The following is a 16,204-nucleotide window of genomic DNA, read 5'->3' on the forward strand; positions in this document are numbered from 1 at the left end:
TGAGTTTTAGGGGCTAGGGCACGTGCATGAACTCCGTTCGTTATTAAAGTCAATGTTACACCTACAGAAGCTGCCTTTTTGCTCTGTCCAAAGCATGCGGGGGTGTCATGTACGTTGAGCGCAAGTATGTGTGTGAGGGGTGGTTTTACCTCAGCCCCAGGTGAGTCTGCCCCCTTCCCCCTGGGCCGCCATCAACATCACCCCGGGCAGAGGACGGGACCATGCGCTGCTGTGTCTCAGCCGCATGCAGGGATGGTCCGTGTGGATGGTGGTACTGTGGCCATGGGTCAGACATAGTCCAACGATGTGGAGCCAGGAGCTCATCGCAGGGCAGGTTGTCATCATCCTCCATGGCCTGCAATACACACGCGTCCACCGGCAACTGTGTGAGCCCGGCCGTTGTGCCGCAGGTGGATCGGCAATGGGGGGTGGTGTGCATGCGGGTGGGGTGGGTGGGGTTGGGGAGGGGGGTGAGGGTGCTGGGTGGGTGGATGGGTGGGTGGTGTGGGTGGTCGGCTGTTGCCATGGTGTGCGGTCTGTGGCCATACTACCCGATTCCCACGCCCATCTAGTCAGTGAAGCGGGTGGCTATCAGCCTGTCCCGTGCCCGCTGGCCCAGCCGGTAATGGTGGACAGCCACCCGCCCGTGTCTAGCCCGTCTGCCCTGACCATTGCCCCCATCCCCCTCATCTGGGGAGGACTGCGCCTCTTCCTGCTGCTCCTCCACTCCGCCCTCCACTGCCTACGGCACATCGCCCCTCTGCTGGGCTATGTTGTGCAGAACGCAGCACACCACAATGATGCGGCCGACCCTATCTGACCGATACTGGAGGGCGCCCCCAGAGAGGTCCAGGCACCTGAAACGCATCTTCAGCACGCCAAAGCACCTCTCTATCACTCCCATTGTCGCTACATGGGCATCATTGTAGCGGTTCTCCGCCTCATTGCGTGGCCTCCGTACAGGCGTCATCAGCCACGATCGCAATGGGTAGCCCCTGTCGCCCAGCAACCAGCCCCTCAGCCGGGGATGGCGTCCCTCGTACATGCCGGTGATGTATGACCGCGACAACACGTATGAGTCGTGTACACTGCCCGGGCAACGGGCGCAGACATGCAGGATCATCATGCGGTGGTCGCAGACCACCTGTATGTTCATCGAATAGGTTCCCTTCCTATTGGTGAACACGGCCCTGTTATCTGCAGGTGGCCGCACGGCGACGTGCATCCCATCAATCGCGCCCTGGACCATGGGGACCCCAGCCACGGCAGAGACGCCCACGGCCCGGGCATCTTGGCTGGCCCGGTCCACAGGGAAGCAGATGTAGCGGTGCGCCATGGCACATAGGGCGTCTGTCACTGCCCGGATGCACCGGTACACCGATGTCTGCGATATGCCGGACAGATCCCCACTCGGTGCCTGGAATGACCCCGTTGCATAAAAGTTCAGGGCCACCGTAACCTTGACGGACACGGGGAGAGGGTGTCCCCCGTCAGTGCCACGCGGTGACAGGTGTGCCAGCAACATGACGGCCTGGTTTGGGGGGGGGGGAACGACGATATGTCATCATTGCCCATACCCCCTCCTCCCCCCAGCCAGGTGGCATGGACCGCATGGGTCCAACTGTTGGAGGCTGGCACCTGGCCAGGTGGACCAACTCACTTGCCCTTGCACTCCCCCTCCCCGGCACGGACCCCCCCATCCTCCGCCCCGGCACGGACCCCCCCAACCTCCTCCACGGCACGGACCCCCCCATCCACCTCCCCGGCACGGACCCTGTCCCCCCATCCCCCTCCCCGGCACGGACCCCCCCATACCCCTCCCCGGCACGGACCCCCCCCCCCCATCCTCCCTCCCCGACACGGATCCCGTCCCCCCATCCCCCTCCCTGGCACGGACTCCCCCACCCCCCTCCCCGGCACGGAACCCCCACCCTCCTCACCGGCACGGACCCCACCATCCTCCTCCACGGCACGGACCCTGTCCCCCCATCCCCTTCCCCGGCACGGACCCCCCCATCCTCTCTCCCCGGCACGGAACCCCCATCCTCCTCCCCGGCACAGACCCGTCCCCCAATCCCCCTCCCCGGCACGGGCCCCCCATCCTCCCTCCCCGGCACGGACCCCGTCCCCCATCCCCCTCCCCGGCACGGACCCCCCCAAACCCCCCCCCGGCACGGACCCCCGCATCCTTCTTCCCGGCACGGACCCCCCATCCTCCTCCCCGGCACGGACCCCGTTCCCCCCATCCCCCTCCCCGGCATGGACCCCCCATCCTCCCTCCCCGGCACGGACCCCCCCATCCTCCTCCCCGGCACGGACCCTGTCCCCCCATCCCCCTCCCCGGCACGGACCCCCCCATCCTCCCTCCCCGGCACGGAACCCCCATCCTCCTCCCCCCCGGCACAGACCCGTCCCCCCATCCCCCTCCCCGGCACGGACCCCCCCATCCTCCTTCCCCGGCACGGACCCCGTCCCCCCATGCCCCTCCCCGGCACGGACCCCCCCATCCCCCTCCCCGGCACGGACCCCCCCATCCTCCTCCCCGGCACGGACCCCCCCCCATCCTCCTTCCCGGCACGGACCCCGTCCCCCCATCCCCCTCCCCGGCACGGACCCCCCCATCCTTCCTCCCCGGCACGGACCCCGTCCTCCCATCCCCCTCCCCGACATGGACCCCGTCCCCCCATCCCCCTCCCTGGCACGGACCCCGTCCCCCCATCCCCCTCCCTGGCACGGACTCCCCCAGCCCCCTCCCCGGCACGGAACCCCCACCATCCTCACCGGCACGGACACCCCCATCCTCCTCCCCGGCACGGACCCTGTCCCCCCATCCCCCTCCCCGGCACGGACCCCCCCATCCTCTCTCCCCGGCACGGAACCCCCATCCTCCTCCCCGGCACAGACCCGTCCCCCCATCCCCCTCCCCGGCACGGACCCCCCATCCTCCGTCCCCGGCACGGACCCCGTCCCCCCATCCCCCTCCCCGGCACGGACCCCCCCATCCCCCTCCCCGGCACGGACCCCCCCATCCTCTCTCCCCGGCACGGAACCCCCATCCTCCTCCCCGGCACAGACCCGTCCCCCCATCCCCCTCCCCGGCACGGACCCCCCCATCCTCCCTCCCCGGCACAGACCCCGTCCCCCCACCCCCCTCCCCGGCACGGACCCCCCCATCCCCCTCCCCGGCACGGACCCCCGCATCCTCCTCCCCGGCATGGACCCCCCCATCCTCCTCCCCGGCACGGACCCCGTCCCCCCATCCCCCTCCCCGGCACGGACCCCCCATCCTCCCTCCCCGGCACGGACCCCGTCCCCCCATCCCCCTCCCCGGCACGGACCCCCCCACCCCCCTCCCCGGCACGGACCACCCATCCTCCTCCCCGGCACGGACCCTATCCCCCCATCCCCCTCCCCGGCACGGACCCCCCATCCTCCCTCCCCGGCCCGTCCCCGTCCCCCCATCCCCCTCCCCGGCACGGACCCCCCCATCCTCCTCCCCGGCACGGACCCCCCCATCCACCTCCCCGGCACGGACCCCGTCCCCCCATCCCCCTCCCCGGCACGGACCCCCCCATCCTCCATCCTCGGCACGGACCCCGTCCCCCCATCCCCCTCCCCGGCACGGACCCCCCATCCCCCTCCCCGGCACGGACCCCCCCATGCTCCTCCCCGGCACGGACCCCCCCCATCCTCCTTCCCGGCACGGACCCCGTCCCCCCATCCCCCTCCCCGGCATGGACCCCCCCATCCTCCTCCCCGGCACGGACCCCGTCACCCCATCCCCCTCCCCGGCACGGACCCCCCCATCCCCCTCCCCGGCACGGACCCCCCCCATCCCCCTCCCCGGCACGGACCCCCCCCATCCTCCCTCCCCGGCACGGACCCCGTCCTCCCATCCCCCTCCCCGGCACGGACCCCCCCATCTCCCTCCCCGGCACGGACCCCCCCATCCTCCCTCCCCGGCACGGACCCCGTCCCCCCATCCCCCTCCCCGGCACGGACCCTCCAATCCCCCTCCCCGGCACGGACCCCCCCATCCTCCCTCCCCGGCATGGACCCCGTCCCCCCCATCTCCCTACCCGGCACGGACCCCCCCATTCCCCTCCCCGGCACGGACCCCCCCATCCTCCTCCCCGGCACGGACCCCGTCCCCCCATCCCTCTCCCCGGCACGGACCCCCCATCCCCCTCCCCGGCACGGACCCCCCCATCCCCCTCCACGGCACGGACCTCCCCATCATCCCGCCCCGGCACGGACCCCGTCCCCCCATCCCCCTCCCCGGCATGGACCCCCCCATCCCCCTCCCCGGCACGGACCCCCCCATCCCCCTCCCCGGCATGGACCCCCCCATCCCCCACCCCGGCACGGACCCCCCCATCCTCTTCCCCGGCACATACCCCGTCCCCCCATCCCCCTCCCCGGCACGGACCCCCCCATCCCCCTCCCCGGCACGGACCCCCCATCCCCCTCCCCGGCACGGACCTCCCCATCATCCCGCCCCGGCACGGACCTCGTCCCCCCATCCCCCTCCCCGGCATGGACCCCCCCATCCCCCTCCCCGACACGGACCCCCCCATCCTCCCTCCCCGGCACGGACCCCGTCCGCCCATCCCCCTCCCCGGCACGGACCCCCCCAGCCCCCTCCCCGGCACGGACCCCCCCATCCTCCCTCCCCGTCACGCAACCCCCCTCCCGGCACTCCCCCGGAGCCCAGCCCACTCTAACCACCCCCCGCCCCCCCCCGCCGCACACACACACACAAAACCCTAGACACACCTCTCCCCACACATTCAGACTGCGGCCACGCCATCGCCTGCCCAGCGGCCAACCCGCCAGGCCGTCACCCATCTCCACGCTGGTCGGCGTAAACCTTGAGCACAGGTTGACGCCGATTAAAAGGAGGTTTGATTTACGCCGACGTGACCCGTCATCACGTCGACGGGACTTCGGCCCATCCGGACGGGAGAATATCGGCAGGCCCAAAATCGATTGCCTTGCGCCCACCCGTGCCATTCTCCGTTGTGTGCGGCGCCATTGACGCCCCGCTGAATTTTCTCCCTTCGGAGACTTCGGTGGGCGGCGGGGGCGGAATTCACGGCGGCCAACGGCCATTCTCCGTCCCGCTGGGGTGTCGGAGAATGACGCCCCTGCTCTCCGTGGCCTTCAAGGTCACCCCAGCAGCCCTGAACCTTTTTGCCTCGGGGTCCTTCCAGGGCTGGATGCCATGGCGGAGGCCGGTGACTGATACGGAGACCCAATACAACAAGGCTGATGTGGCCACCTGGACTATCATTGAGCGGTGCATCGGACTGCTCAAAATGCGGTTCCGATGCCTCGACAGCTCCGGTGGTGCACTCCAGTACATCCCCCAGAGGGTCGCCAGCTCTGTGGTGGTCTGCTGCATCCTCCACAACTTGGCAAGAAGCAGGGTGATGTGCTGGAGGTGGGGGGTGAGGAACATGTGTCCACCTCCGAGGAGGATGAGGATGATGAGGAGGCATTGGGTCAGCGTTGGAGGACAATCCTGGGGATGAACTGAAGGACCTGCCGGAGGCTGTAGGACAGTTGGCAACAGCGAGGGTCCGGCAAGCCCGGAGAGCCAGGGCGGTCCTCATACTTGCCCGCTTCATATAGGGCGTGGCCTGGTCCATCAACACTATCATCTCCCACCCCATCCCCACCCTGCATTTCCCACCCTCCCAGGTGTTACATCAGTCCAAAGTGATGGGACTGTGTTGGCACTGTCAGTGTGTCACTGTTGAGAGCAGGGGATTGATGATAACCAACAGAGAGCTGAGTGCTGGTGCTCTTCAATCTATGCCATAGTCTAACCTCTGCCTGTTTGTTGAGTGTTTGCTGACACCCATCACCTGCACGCGGTGTGCCGTGGGTGGGGGGCAGGGGTGGCTGTAGAGAAGGGCCAAGGGTTCAGAGTCGGCTCGCATTGCGGAAGAAATGCCAGAGGCATCATACTGGATGTGGTGAAGGGTTTTTAATGTTTCACAAGTGTCCAACAGTACCCCACTCTTCCGATCATGCAACCCCACTCTCCCCACCACCGCCTCAACCCACCTCCCCGCAACAAACTTAACCCCTGTACCCCTACCTACACCACCCTTCCGCAGTACCCTCTCAGTGATCCTCAACGTGTTTCACCTTCCTTTCTCTACCGCTGCGTCTAGAAGCACATCAGAGGTGGAGGCTGTCATGATATTCAGGGAAACATCATAGCACAAACATACATACATACTGATGGACAGATCAACGGACCAATCAACACACACACAACACCACAGCCAATCACAGGCAAGAGCATACACAGTACAAAACAGGGAACACGATACTTCCTGAGCATTCCAGCAGGAGACAGCTCAGGGCACAGAGCTCATAGCAAGCCACTCAGACATCCACCATGTGCTGAGTGCCACTACAAAATAGTATTAGGAATAGGTCCACAGATTCTAGGGTTATGATCGAACTTCAGTAACCAGTTTACCACTGTAAATAAATGTTAGTAATAAAACTGAGTTGTACCATTCGCAACCGTGTTGGTTCGTCTGTGTAGCAGAGTACCCAACACATCATAGTACCAAGAGTAACTGTGGGACCTACCTCCAAATCCTCCGGAATCTGGCATCCTGCGCCAGGGACACTGTCAGCACACCGCAGCCGCTACAAGTCGCTGGAAACCTCGGAGTTAATTGGAAGCTGTTCAAACAGCACTTCCAGCTCTTCCTGGAAGCCAACGAAAAGGAGAGCGCCTCGGACACCAGAAAGATTGCCATCCTCCTCTCCACGGCAGGTCAACATGCCATCCATGTCTAAAACTCCCTGGTGTTCGCGGAAGGTGAGGACAAGACCAAGTACAAGACGGTGCTTCTCAAACTCGACCAACACTTCAACGTTGAGGTCAACAAGAGTTTTGAGGTATCTCTTCCAGCAGCGCCTGCAGGGTAAGGATGAGCCCTTTCAATCCTTCCTTACGCATCTCCGTATCCTCGCGCAGTCCTGCGGTTACGACACCACCTCCGATTCCATGATTCGGGACCAGATCGTTTTTGGGGTCACCTCGGGCACCCTACACCAGCAGCTCTTAAAAATTAAAGGCCTCACCCTAGCCTCCGCAATCGAAACCTGTGTCCTGCATGAAAACACGACTAGCCGCTACTCCCAATTTCAGGCGGCCGAATCGGCACGGCAGGGGTCCTACGCGGCCGGATCGGCGAGGCAGGCGTCCTATGAGGCCGAACGCTTCCAGGCAATCAAGTTCCTCTCGGCCCGCGGCCCGGACGAGGGCGGCCATTTCGCGCGCTTTTCGAGGCCTCCCGCGTTTGTGCGCGCCAAAAACGACGTCGACACTGAGGGAAAGTGATGCGCAGGCGCGCTCGATGCAAGACCGAACTGCGCATGCGCGGTGGTGCAACAACGGCATGATATCATGACGTGTGGCAACTGCGGAGCCACACATTTAAAGCGGTAATGTCCCGCAAGAAACCGACAATGCCTCCGCTGTGGCAAGATGGGCCACTACGCTGCCTGCTGTCGAGCAGCTCAACCTGCCACTGTCTGTGCGAAGTCTGCACAACCTCCCCGTGTGTTCGTGGGTTTCCTCCGGGTGCTCCGGTTTCCTCCCACAGTCCAAAGATGTGCAGGTTAGGTGGATTGGCCATGATAAATTGTCCTCAGTGTCCAAAATTGCCCTTAATGTTGGGTGGGGTTACTGGATTATGGGGACAGGGTGGAGGTGGTGACCTTGGGTAGGGTGCTCTTCCAAGAGCCGATGCAGACTCGATGGGCCGAATGGCCTCCTTCTGCACTGTACATTCTATGATAATCTATGAAAAAACAGGGAACACGATACTTCCTGAGCATTCCAGCAGGAGACAGCTCAGGGCACAGAGCTCATAGCAAGCCACTCAGACATCCACCATGTGCTGAGTGCCACTACAAGATAGTATTAGGAATAGGTCCACAGATTCTAGGGTTATGATCGAACCTCAGTAACCAGTTTACCACTGTAAATAAATGTGAGTAATAAAACTGAGTTGTACCATTCGCAACCGTGTTGGTTCGTCTGTGTAGCAGAGTACCCAACACATCAGAGGCCGCCAGCTGTTTACCACGTCCCGTAGCATTCGATGCCCCTAGTGGCTGTCCATTGGGGTATCTGGGGCCGGAGGCCCCGGTGCACTTGTTGGCGGCACATGCACAGCCATGCCAACCAGCCCCGTGTGCTGAATGCAAGACGTGACGTCGTCAGTGGTGGCCACCATCCCCGCTCCATGGGACTCCATGGGACAGGTCCGGGTTGGCACCCAATGCCCCCTCCTCCTAGTCGGTGCCGATAGGGCCCCGGGGCTCACCTTGGGATGGAGGGGCAGTTGGTTCGATCCCCGGTTGCCCCTGCATCATCTGGGCATGCCAGCCCTGGCGCTCCCCAATGTCTGCACCATGGTGTCAATACCCTCGGCGATGCTCCTCAGTGATTGGACCATTCTCTGCATTGTTTCGGCAATGCCCACCTGCAACTGGGACAAGCTCCGCAGCACCTCTGCCATTCCCTTCTTAGATCGGGACATGTCACAGCACCTCATCAAAGTCAGCCTGGTACAGGGTTACGTCTCCTAGTGAGTCAGACATTCTGCCCAGGCCCTCAGCCATGGCCGTTGGCAACTGTGCAACGCCTTGTACACCTCCACTAATACTGCTGAAATCGTGTACCAGGCTCTCCGTTGCGGTCGCCACCTTGGCAGTGTTGGCCTCGAAGTCACGCTTTGCCGGTGACATCTTCTGTGCCAGTAGCCTCTGGGACTCCTTCCTTTGGCTATGGACCTGCTGGAGTGTCGCTGACAGCAGATCGCCGACTGCTGTCTCGCCTGGGCATTACTGACTCCACCTGATGTGCATCAACGACTGGTCATGAGAATGTGACCCAGAAGCCTGACCACTAACATTGCCCACTGAGGTGTGTGTGTCTCTGGCGGAGGGTGGGGATTACAGCTGCGAGGCATTGATTGTGGCTTCCTCGGAACTCTCCTCTGAGGTGGTCTCATGCGAGGGAGGGGGCCACCCGGGATGGGCCGGTGCCGTCGGCTGGAGAACCTGCGGAAGAATGAACATGTGGTCACTTTGACAAGGTCCCACATGGGAGAATTATAAAGAAGGCAAATGGGACACATGGTAATTTGATAAGGTGGATTCAAAATAGGCTTAGCTGTCGGGGACAGAGGGTAATGACACCAAGCTGCTGTAGTGACTGGAAGCCAGTGTCCAGTGGCGTACCACAGGGATCTGTGCTGGGTCCCCTTTTATTCATCATTTATATAAATGACATAGATGATCAGTATATTTGTGGATGACACAAAGATTAGCTGGCTGGTGAACAGGAAGGTCTTGGATTACAGGAAGATATACACGGGATGGTCACATGGGCAGATAAGTGGCAGATGAAAAGGAAGGAATAATCTGACCATGAAGTATTCAATGAATGGCATGACAGTAGGAAGTTCTGAGGAACAATAATAGTAGGTTACTGTGAAAATCCTCGTCACCACACTCAGGCACCTGTTCGGGTACATTGAGGGAGAATTCAGAATGTCCAATTCATCGAACAAGTATGGGCGGGGTCCTCCGACCCCCCGCTGGGTTGGAGAATCGCCAGGGGATTCTGTGTATCCCGCCCAGCCGCCCCGTCGCCGGCTGCCGAATTCTCCATCGCCAGGGTTTTGGCGGGGGCGGGAATCGTGCTGCGCCAGTCGGTGGCCGCTAATAGTGGCCGCCCCGGTGATTCTCTGCCCACAATGGGCCGAGGGGCCGCCCGTTTTCGGCCGGTCCCGCCGGCGTAAATCAGACCACGTCTGTACGGGCGGGACCTAGTTCTGCTGTCGGCCTGCGGAGTCCTCCGGAGGGAGTGGGGGGATCTGGCCCCGATGGATGCCCCCATGGTGGCTAGGCACACGATCGGGGCCCATCGATCCGCGGGCGGGCCTGTGCCGTGGGGGCACTCTTTACCTCCGCACCGGCCGCTGTAATGGTCTGCCATGGCCAGCGCGGAGACGGGTCCCCCTGCACATGTGCTGGGATCACGCCAGAACACGCTGGCGCTCCCGCGCATGCACCAATTTGCGCCTGCCGGCGGAGGCCCCTCGGTGCCAGTTGGTGCAGCGGCAAACACTCCGGCGCCGCCCTAGCCCCCGGAGGTGCTGAGGATTCCGCATCTTCCGGGCGGCCCGATGCTGGAGTGGTTCACGCCACTCCTCGGCGCCGGTGCGGCCCACCCTGCCGGTTCAGGGAGAATCCCGCCCCATGTTTTTCGGGACTTGAGGGAGGAAACCGGAGGACCCGGAGGAAACCCACGCAGACATGGGGAGAACATGCAGACTCCGCACAGACAATGACCCAAGCCGGGAATCAAACCAAGGTCCCTGATGTTGTGAAGCAACAGTGCTAACCACTGTGCTACCATGAAGGGACCATGGCAGGTTTGTCCACAGATCTCTGAGGGTGGAAGGACAGGTTAATAGGGCGTGAAAAAGGGTTTTTATGGGACACCTGCCTTTATCAATTGAGGGATAGATGACAAAAACAGAGATGTCATGTTGGAGTTCTACAGAACTTTGGTGAGGCCACAGCTGGAGTACTGTGTACAGTTCTGGTCGCCACAGTTATAGGAAGGATATAATTGCACTGGAGAGGGTGCAGAGGAGATTCACCAGGATGTTGCCTGAGATGGAACATTTAAGTTATGAAGAGAGATTGGATAGGCTAAGGTTGTTTTCTCTGGAGCAGAGAAGATTTAGGGGCAACCTGATCGAGATGTACATGATTATGAGGGGAATGGACACCATGAATAGCAACAGTTGTTCCCTTTCGTTGCAGGGTCAGTCACCAGGAAACACAGGTTAAAGGAGAACGGCAGGAGGTTTAGAGGGGATTTGAGGAAAAAGCTTTTTACCCAGAGGGTGGGGACATTCTGGAATCCACTGTCTGGGAGAGTGGTAGAGGCGGATTGCCTCACATCCTTCAATGAAATGATGATTCTGACATTCAACAGCAGGGAACATGAACTGCCATTGGCAGCAGCTAAAGAACGTGAACTGTTCTCATGATGACGGATAATCCACTCTTGCCCGCCATGAAACCCACTGTAAATGGTATCGGAAAATCCTGTAATGTCTCAAACCTTGTTTCAGTAGTTCTGGGTGCTTTTAACTTGTTTTTATTTCTATATCCTTGTATTTACTGGAAGACCATGGGCAAGATTCTCCACTCCCACGCCGGTTGGGAGAATCGCCTGGGCCGCCGAATTTTCCGGGGACGCCGGTCCGACGCCCTCCCGCGATTCTTCCAAGCGGCGGGAACGGGCCGGTCGAGTTTCGCGGGCCGCAGGCCGGAGAATCGCCGGAGATACCCAAAATGGCGATTCTCCGGCACCCCCGCGATTCTGAGGCCCGGATGGGCCGAGCGGCCAGGCCAAAATGGCGGGTTCCCCCGGCGCCGTCCACACCTGGTCGCTGCAGTCGTGGGCGGTGCGTGAACGCTGGGGGGCGGCCTGTGGGGGGGGCGAGGGGGGATCCTGCACCGGGCTTCACCTGCAATGTGGGGTGGCCCGCGATCGGTGCCCACCGATCGTCGGGCCGTCCTCTCTGAAGGAGGACCTCCTTCCTTCCGCGGCCCCGCAAAATCCGTCCCCCATCTTCTTGCGGGGCGGATTTGGACAGGACGGCAACCACGCATGCGCGGGTTAGCGCCGGCCAACCCGCGCATGCGCGGATGACGTCCGTTATGCGGCGCCGGCCGCGTCATCTATTCGCCGCCGCTTTTACACGGGCGACAAGGCCAGGCACGGGTAGATGACGCGGCCCCGATACTGGCCCATTGTCAGGGCCTGAATCGGTCGGGACCGGGGCCGTTCCGCGCCGTCGTGAACCTCGATGGCGTTCACGACGTGCGGCCACTTCGGCGTGGTGGTGGAGAATCGCGCCCGCCGAAATTTCCAGGGACGCCGGTCCGACGCCCTCCCGCGATTCTCCCAAGCAGCGGGAACTGGCCGGTCGAGTTTCGCGGACCGCAGGCCGGAGAATCGTCGGAGATACCCAAAATGGCGATTCTCCGGCACCCCCGCTATTCTGAGGCCCGGATGGGCCTAGCGGCCAGGCCAAAATGGCGGGTTCCCCCCGGCGCTATCCACACGTGGTCGCTACAGTCGTGGGCGGTGCGTGAACGCTGGAGGGTCGGCCTGTGGGGGGGCGAGGGGGTCCTGCACCGGGCTTCACCTTGAATGTGGGGTGGCCTGCGATCGGTGCCCACCAAGATCCGTCCCCCATCTTCTTGCGGGGCGGATTTGGACAGGACGGCAACCACGCATGCGCGGGTTGGCGCCGGCCAACCCGCGCATGCGCGGATGACGTCCGTTATGCGGCGCTGGCCGCGTCATCTATTCGCCGCCGCTTTTACGCGGGCAACAAGGCCTGGTGCGGGTAGATGACGCGGCTCCGATACTGGCCCATTGTCAGGGCCTGAATCGGTCGGGACCGGGGCCGTTCCACGCTGTCATGAACCTCGACGGCATTCACGACAGCGCGGCCACTTCGGCGTAGGGGTGGAGAATCGCGCCCCATTTGTTCGCTTTGGTTAATGGATTGATTCTTTTTGATTCGTAGATATGAATAGAAATAAACCCATTGAATCCACCTGGTTGGATCAGTTCTTTGTGTCACCATTTTATATTTACTCCCATGTCTTGGAGCAAAAGCAAGGAGCACATTATGCAGTGGCAGCCCACAGTGGTGTCTGTGTTCACTAAAATTTGTGAATAACAGTTTACATCAGTAACTATTTAATGTCTACTGCAAGGTAACTCTTGACTTACTCTGATCCACATCAACATCTGTGTTTCCTGTCAGGACAATGGAGTTATTTTCTTGCACTTCCCATGTATACAGATTCTGGTTTTCTGCTCCAACATGTCTGACTATCAGATAGACTGTGTTATTCAGGTGGATCTCATCAGTGTTCTTCCTCCTGTTCAGCTGAGATGTGTCTCTCTGTTTCCAGTGAAGACTGACTGTATCTGAGAGTCTGGAGATGGTACAACTGAGGGTGACGTCACTGCCCACTACAGGCCTCTGGGAATCCATCTCAACTGTAGAAACAGAGAAATTAAGATTATAATTCTCAACAATCTATATTTATAAATAACTGATGCATGAAGAATTGGCCTTGACTATGAATGGATATAATCAGATAAATGCTGACTCGTCATGCTTAATGCTGACAATTAGTATTTCCTCGATAATATTCACTTGTTCCCCGTGGCTCCCTCTTCCCTCCTCTATGTGCTGCTCCTTGGCAACATTTTCCAAAGACATTGGGTCAGTTTCCACATTTTTATTCATGATCCTCAGATGTACCTCTCCACCATCTTTCTCAAACTTCCCATTGCCTCTGTGTTGCCACATTCCTTATGTTAATGAGACACAATAGGCCCAGTTAAATATTTGGGAGACAAATGTAATGATCTTCTGTCCTCGCAATGATCTCCATCCCGACACTTCCAGCTCCAACCCCTCCATGGCCATTTTCTCAGGAATTGAATGAAAATGAGTTTTAAAAAATTGTGCACACATGTTAATTTTAATAATCAACATCCTGAAAGCATCCACAAACATTTTTACCCATTCGACTGTCTTGATGTGAGATTCATTCTGTTCTGGGTGGTTAAATATTGGAAAAATTAAGTTATTGTTTTCAACCCCTGTGCCAAACTCTCTTCCCCAGTTACTGACTCCATCCTTCTGCATAGCAACAGTCTGAGATTCAGCCTGACTGTTTGCTAACTTAGTGTCACATTTGACTCCGAGATGAGGTTCATATCTCAGATTTGTGCCATCACACAGATAGAAATGGAGGATCATGATTTGATCCCAACATTCTGTTTGGAATGCCAGTGAAATTGTACATCATATGAATCCTTTCCAATGCTTGTCCTTACCTTTGATCCCAAATACTTCCCACTGTTTCAGGATGTTCTTACTGGGCTGTGTCTGGTTCCAGGTGAACAATCCCGCAAGTTCAAAGATGGGGTTTCTGAATCTCAGATTAAGGGTACCCCTGTCCTCACGGATGCTTTGATAAATATCTGGGTTATTATTGTACTCATCGCTCCATTGTACAGCCCACCACTGATCCTCTCTGTGAAAAGTTCCCAATTGTTTTGTAGTTTGTTGCTCTGAGTGTGGTCTCCATTCCCAGACAATGGAGTCACTTCCAGGATTGTTTGGCCCGGTCAACACAAAGTTACCTTCTTGATGGAGGAAATAAATATCATTCGGGCTTCCTGCGAGGAAAGAGAACAAACATTTCAAAATTAGACAGCAAATCCTAATTCCAATTTTGTATTCATGTAGACAATTTATTATTAGTAAGTTGTTATTTATGATTCAGCTCAGATGTGATCCAGCACATACACCAAAATATACTCTGGGCCAGAATGCACTCTGGAGGAGACTTCAAAATCGGTCACCAAGGTTGACTCGGTAGCACCACTACTGTCCAAGTTGGCCGGGTCCGAAAGTCCATAACTGCTAGATTGGGCCTACAACAGGTGGTAAGGGAGCCAACAAGAGGGAAAAACATGCTAGCCTCATCCTCATCAACCTGCCTGACGCAGGTGCATCTGTCCATGATAGCACTGGTAGGAGTGACGGCCACACAGTCGTTGTGGAGACAAAGTCCCATCTTCACACTGAGGATACTGTCCATCGTGTATTGTGTAGCACCACAACTGTGCTAAATGGGATAGACTCAGAACAGATCTAGCAACTCAAGACTGGCTGTCCATGGGCGATGCGGGCCATCAGCAGCAGCAGAACTGTAGTCAGCCACAATTTGTAACCGCATGGCCTGGCATATCCCCCACTCTACCATTACGAGCAAGCCAAGGAATCAACCCTGGATCAATGAAGGTTGCAGGAGGGCATGCCAGGACCAACACCAGGCATACTGAGAAATGAGGTGTCAACCTGGCGAATCTACAACAAAGGACTACTTGTGTATCAAACAGCATAAGCAGCAAGTAATAGACAGAGCTAAGCGATCTCACAAACAACAGATCAGATCCAAGTCCTGCCACATCCAGTCGTGAATGGAGGTGGACAATTAGACTCACTGGGGGAGGAGATGCCACAAATATCCCCATCCTCAATGATGAAGGAACCCAACAGACCTGTGCAAAAGATAAGGTTGAAGCATTCTCAATAATCTTCTGCCAGAAGTGCCAAGTGGATGATCCATCTTGGTCTCCTCCAGAGCTACCAACCATCACAGGTGCCAGATTTCAGCCAATTAGATTCCCCAATGAAATATGAAGTAATGCCTGAAGGCACTGCAAAGGCTATGGACCCTGACAATACCCCAGCAATAGTACTGAAGACTTGTGATCCAGAACATGCCGCATCCCTAGCCAAGCTATTCGAGTACAGCTACAACACTGACACCTACCCGGCAATATGGAAAATTGCCCAAGTATATCCTGAACACAAACAGCAGGACAAATTACCACTGTATGAGTTGCTTGATAGTAGTGGTCGGGCATTTGGAAGGTGCTGCCTAAGGAGCCTTGGTGAGTTCCTGCAGTGCATCTTGATGATGGTACACACGGCTGCCACTGTGCGTCACTGGTGGAGGGAGTGAAAGCTTGTGGAAGGGGTGCCAATCAAGCAGGTTGCTTTGTCCTGGATGGTGTCACCTTTGTAGTTTTCAGCGATGAAAGAGTTAATGTATGGGCCTGGAGAAACAGTACTGGCCACATGATGATGTAAGAGACACATGACCAATATTCGAGAGGGGGAATGCTCATGGCTCAGAATGAGTAACACATATATCTGTACATAGTTATGCTTATCCAATAAGCCAGTTATCCATGTCTCAGCGATCATTCCTTGGCCACTCAGAGCCAACATCCAACACGGTGGAAGCCGTGAGACCCTGAAATCTCTGAAAATCTGACCTGAAAATAAAAACCGAAAACTTTTGTAAGACGTGATAGAAACCGTAGAATTATAGAAAAGGTAATAGTTTAGAAAGAGGCCTTTCAGCCCATTGTGTCTGCACTGGCCAAAGTGGAACTACCCGTTCATTATAATCCCATTTTCCAGTTCCTGGTCTGTCGTCTTGCAGGTTCCAGCACTTCAGATGCATATAC

The 16,204-nt window shown here is 58.7% G+C and overlaps 1 protein-coding gene across 1 annotated transcript in view; it reads right to left on the bottom strand.

Moving 5' to 3' along the window:
* Positions 1-16,204, bottom strand: part of LOC140427114 (uncharacterized) — a 687,008-nt gene that overhangs the window by 52,646 nt on the left and 618,158 nt on the right. The window contains exons 15-16 of the mRNA XM_072512644.1: positions 13,994-14,338; positions 12,872-13,144 (exon numbers count right to left, since the gene is read on the bottom strand). Coding sequence (XP_072368745.1) covers positions 12,872-13,144; positions 13,994-14,338 — 618 coding nt within the window. The remainder of the gene's footprint in view (positions 1-12,871; positions 13,145-13,993; positions 14,339-16,204) is intronic.

This window comes from Scyliorhinus torazame, chromosome 7, assembly GCF_047496885.1.
Source record: "Scyliorhinus torazame isolate Kashiwa2021f chromosome 7, sScyTor2.1, whole genome shotgun sequence".
In the NCBI taxonomy this organism is placed as follows: domain Eukaryota; kingdom Metazoa; phylum Chordata; class Chondrichthyes; order Carcharhiniformes; family Scyliorhinidae; genus Scyliorhinus; species Scyliorhinus torazame.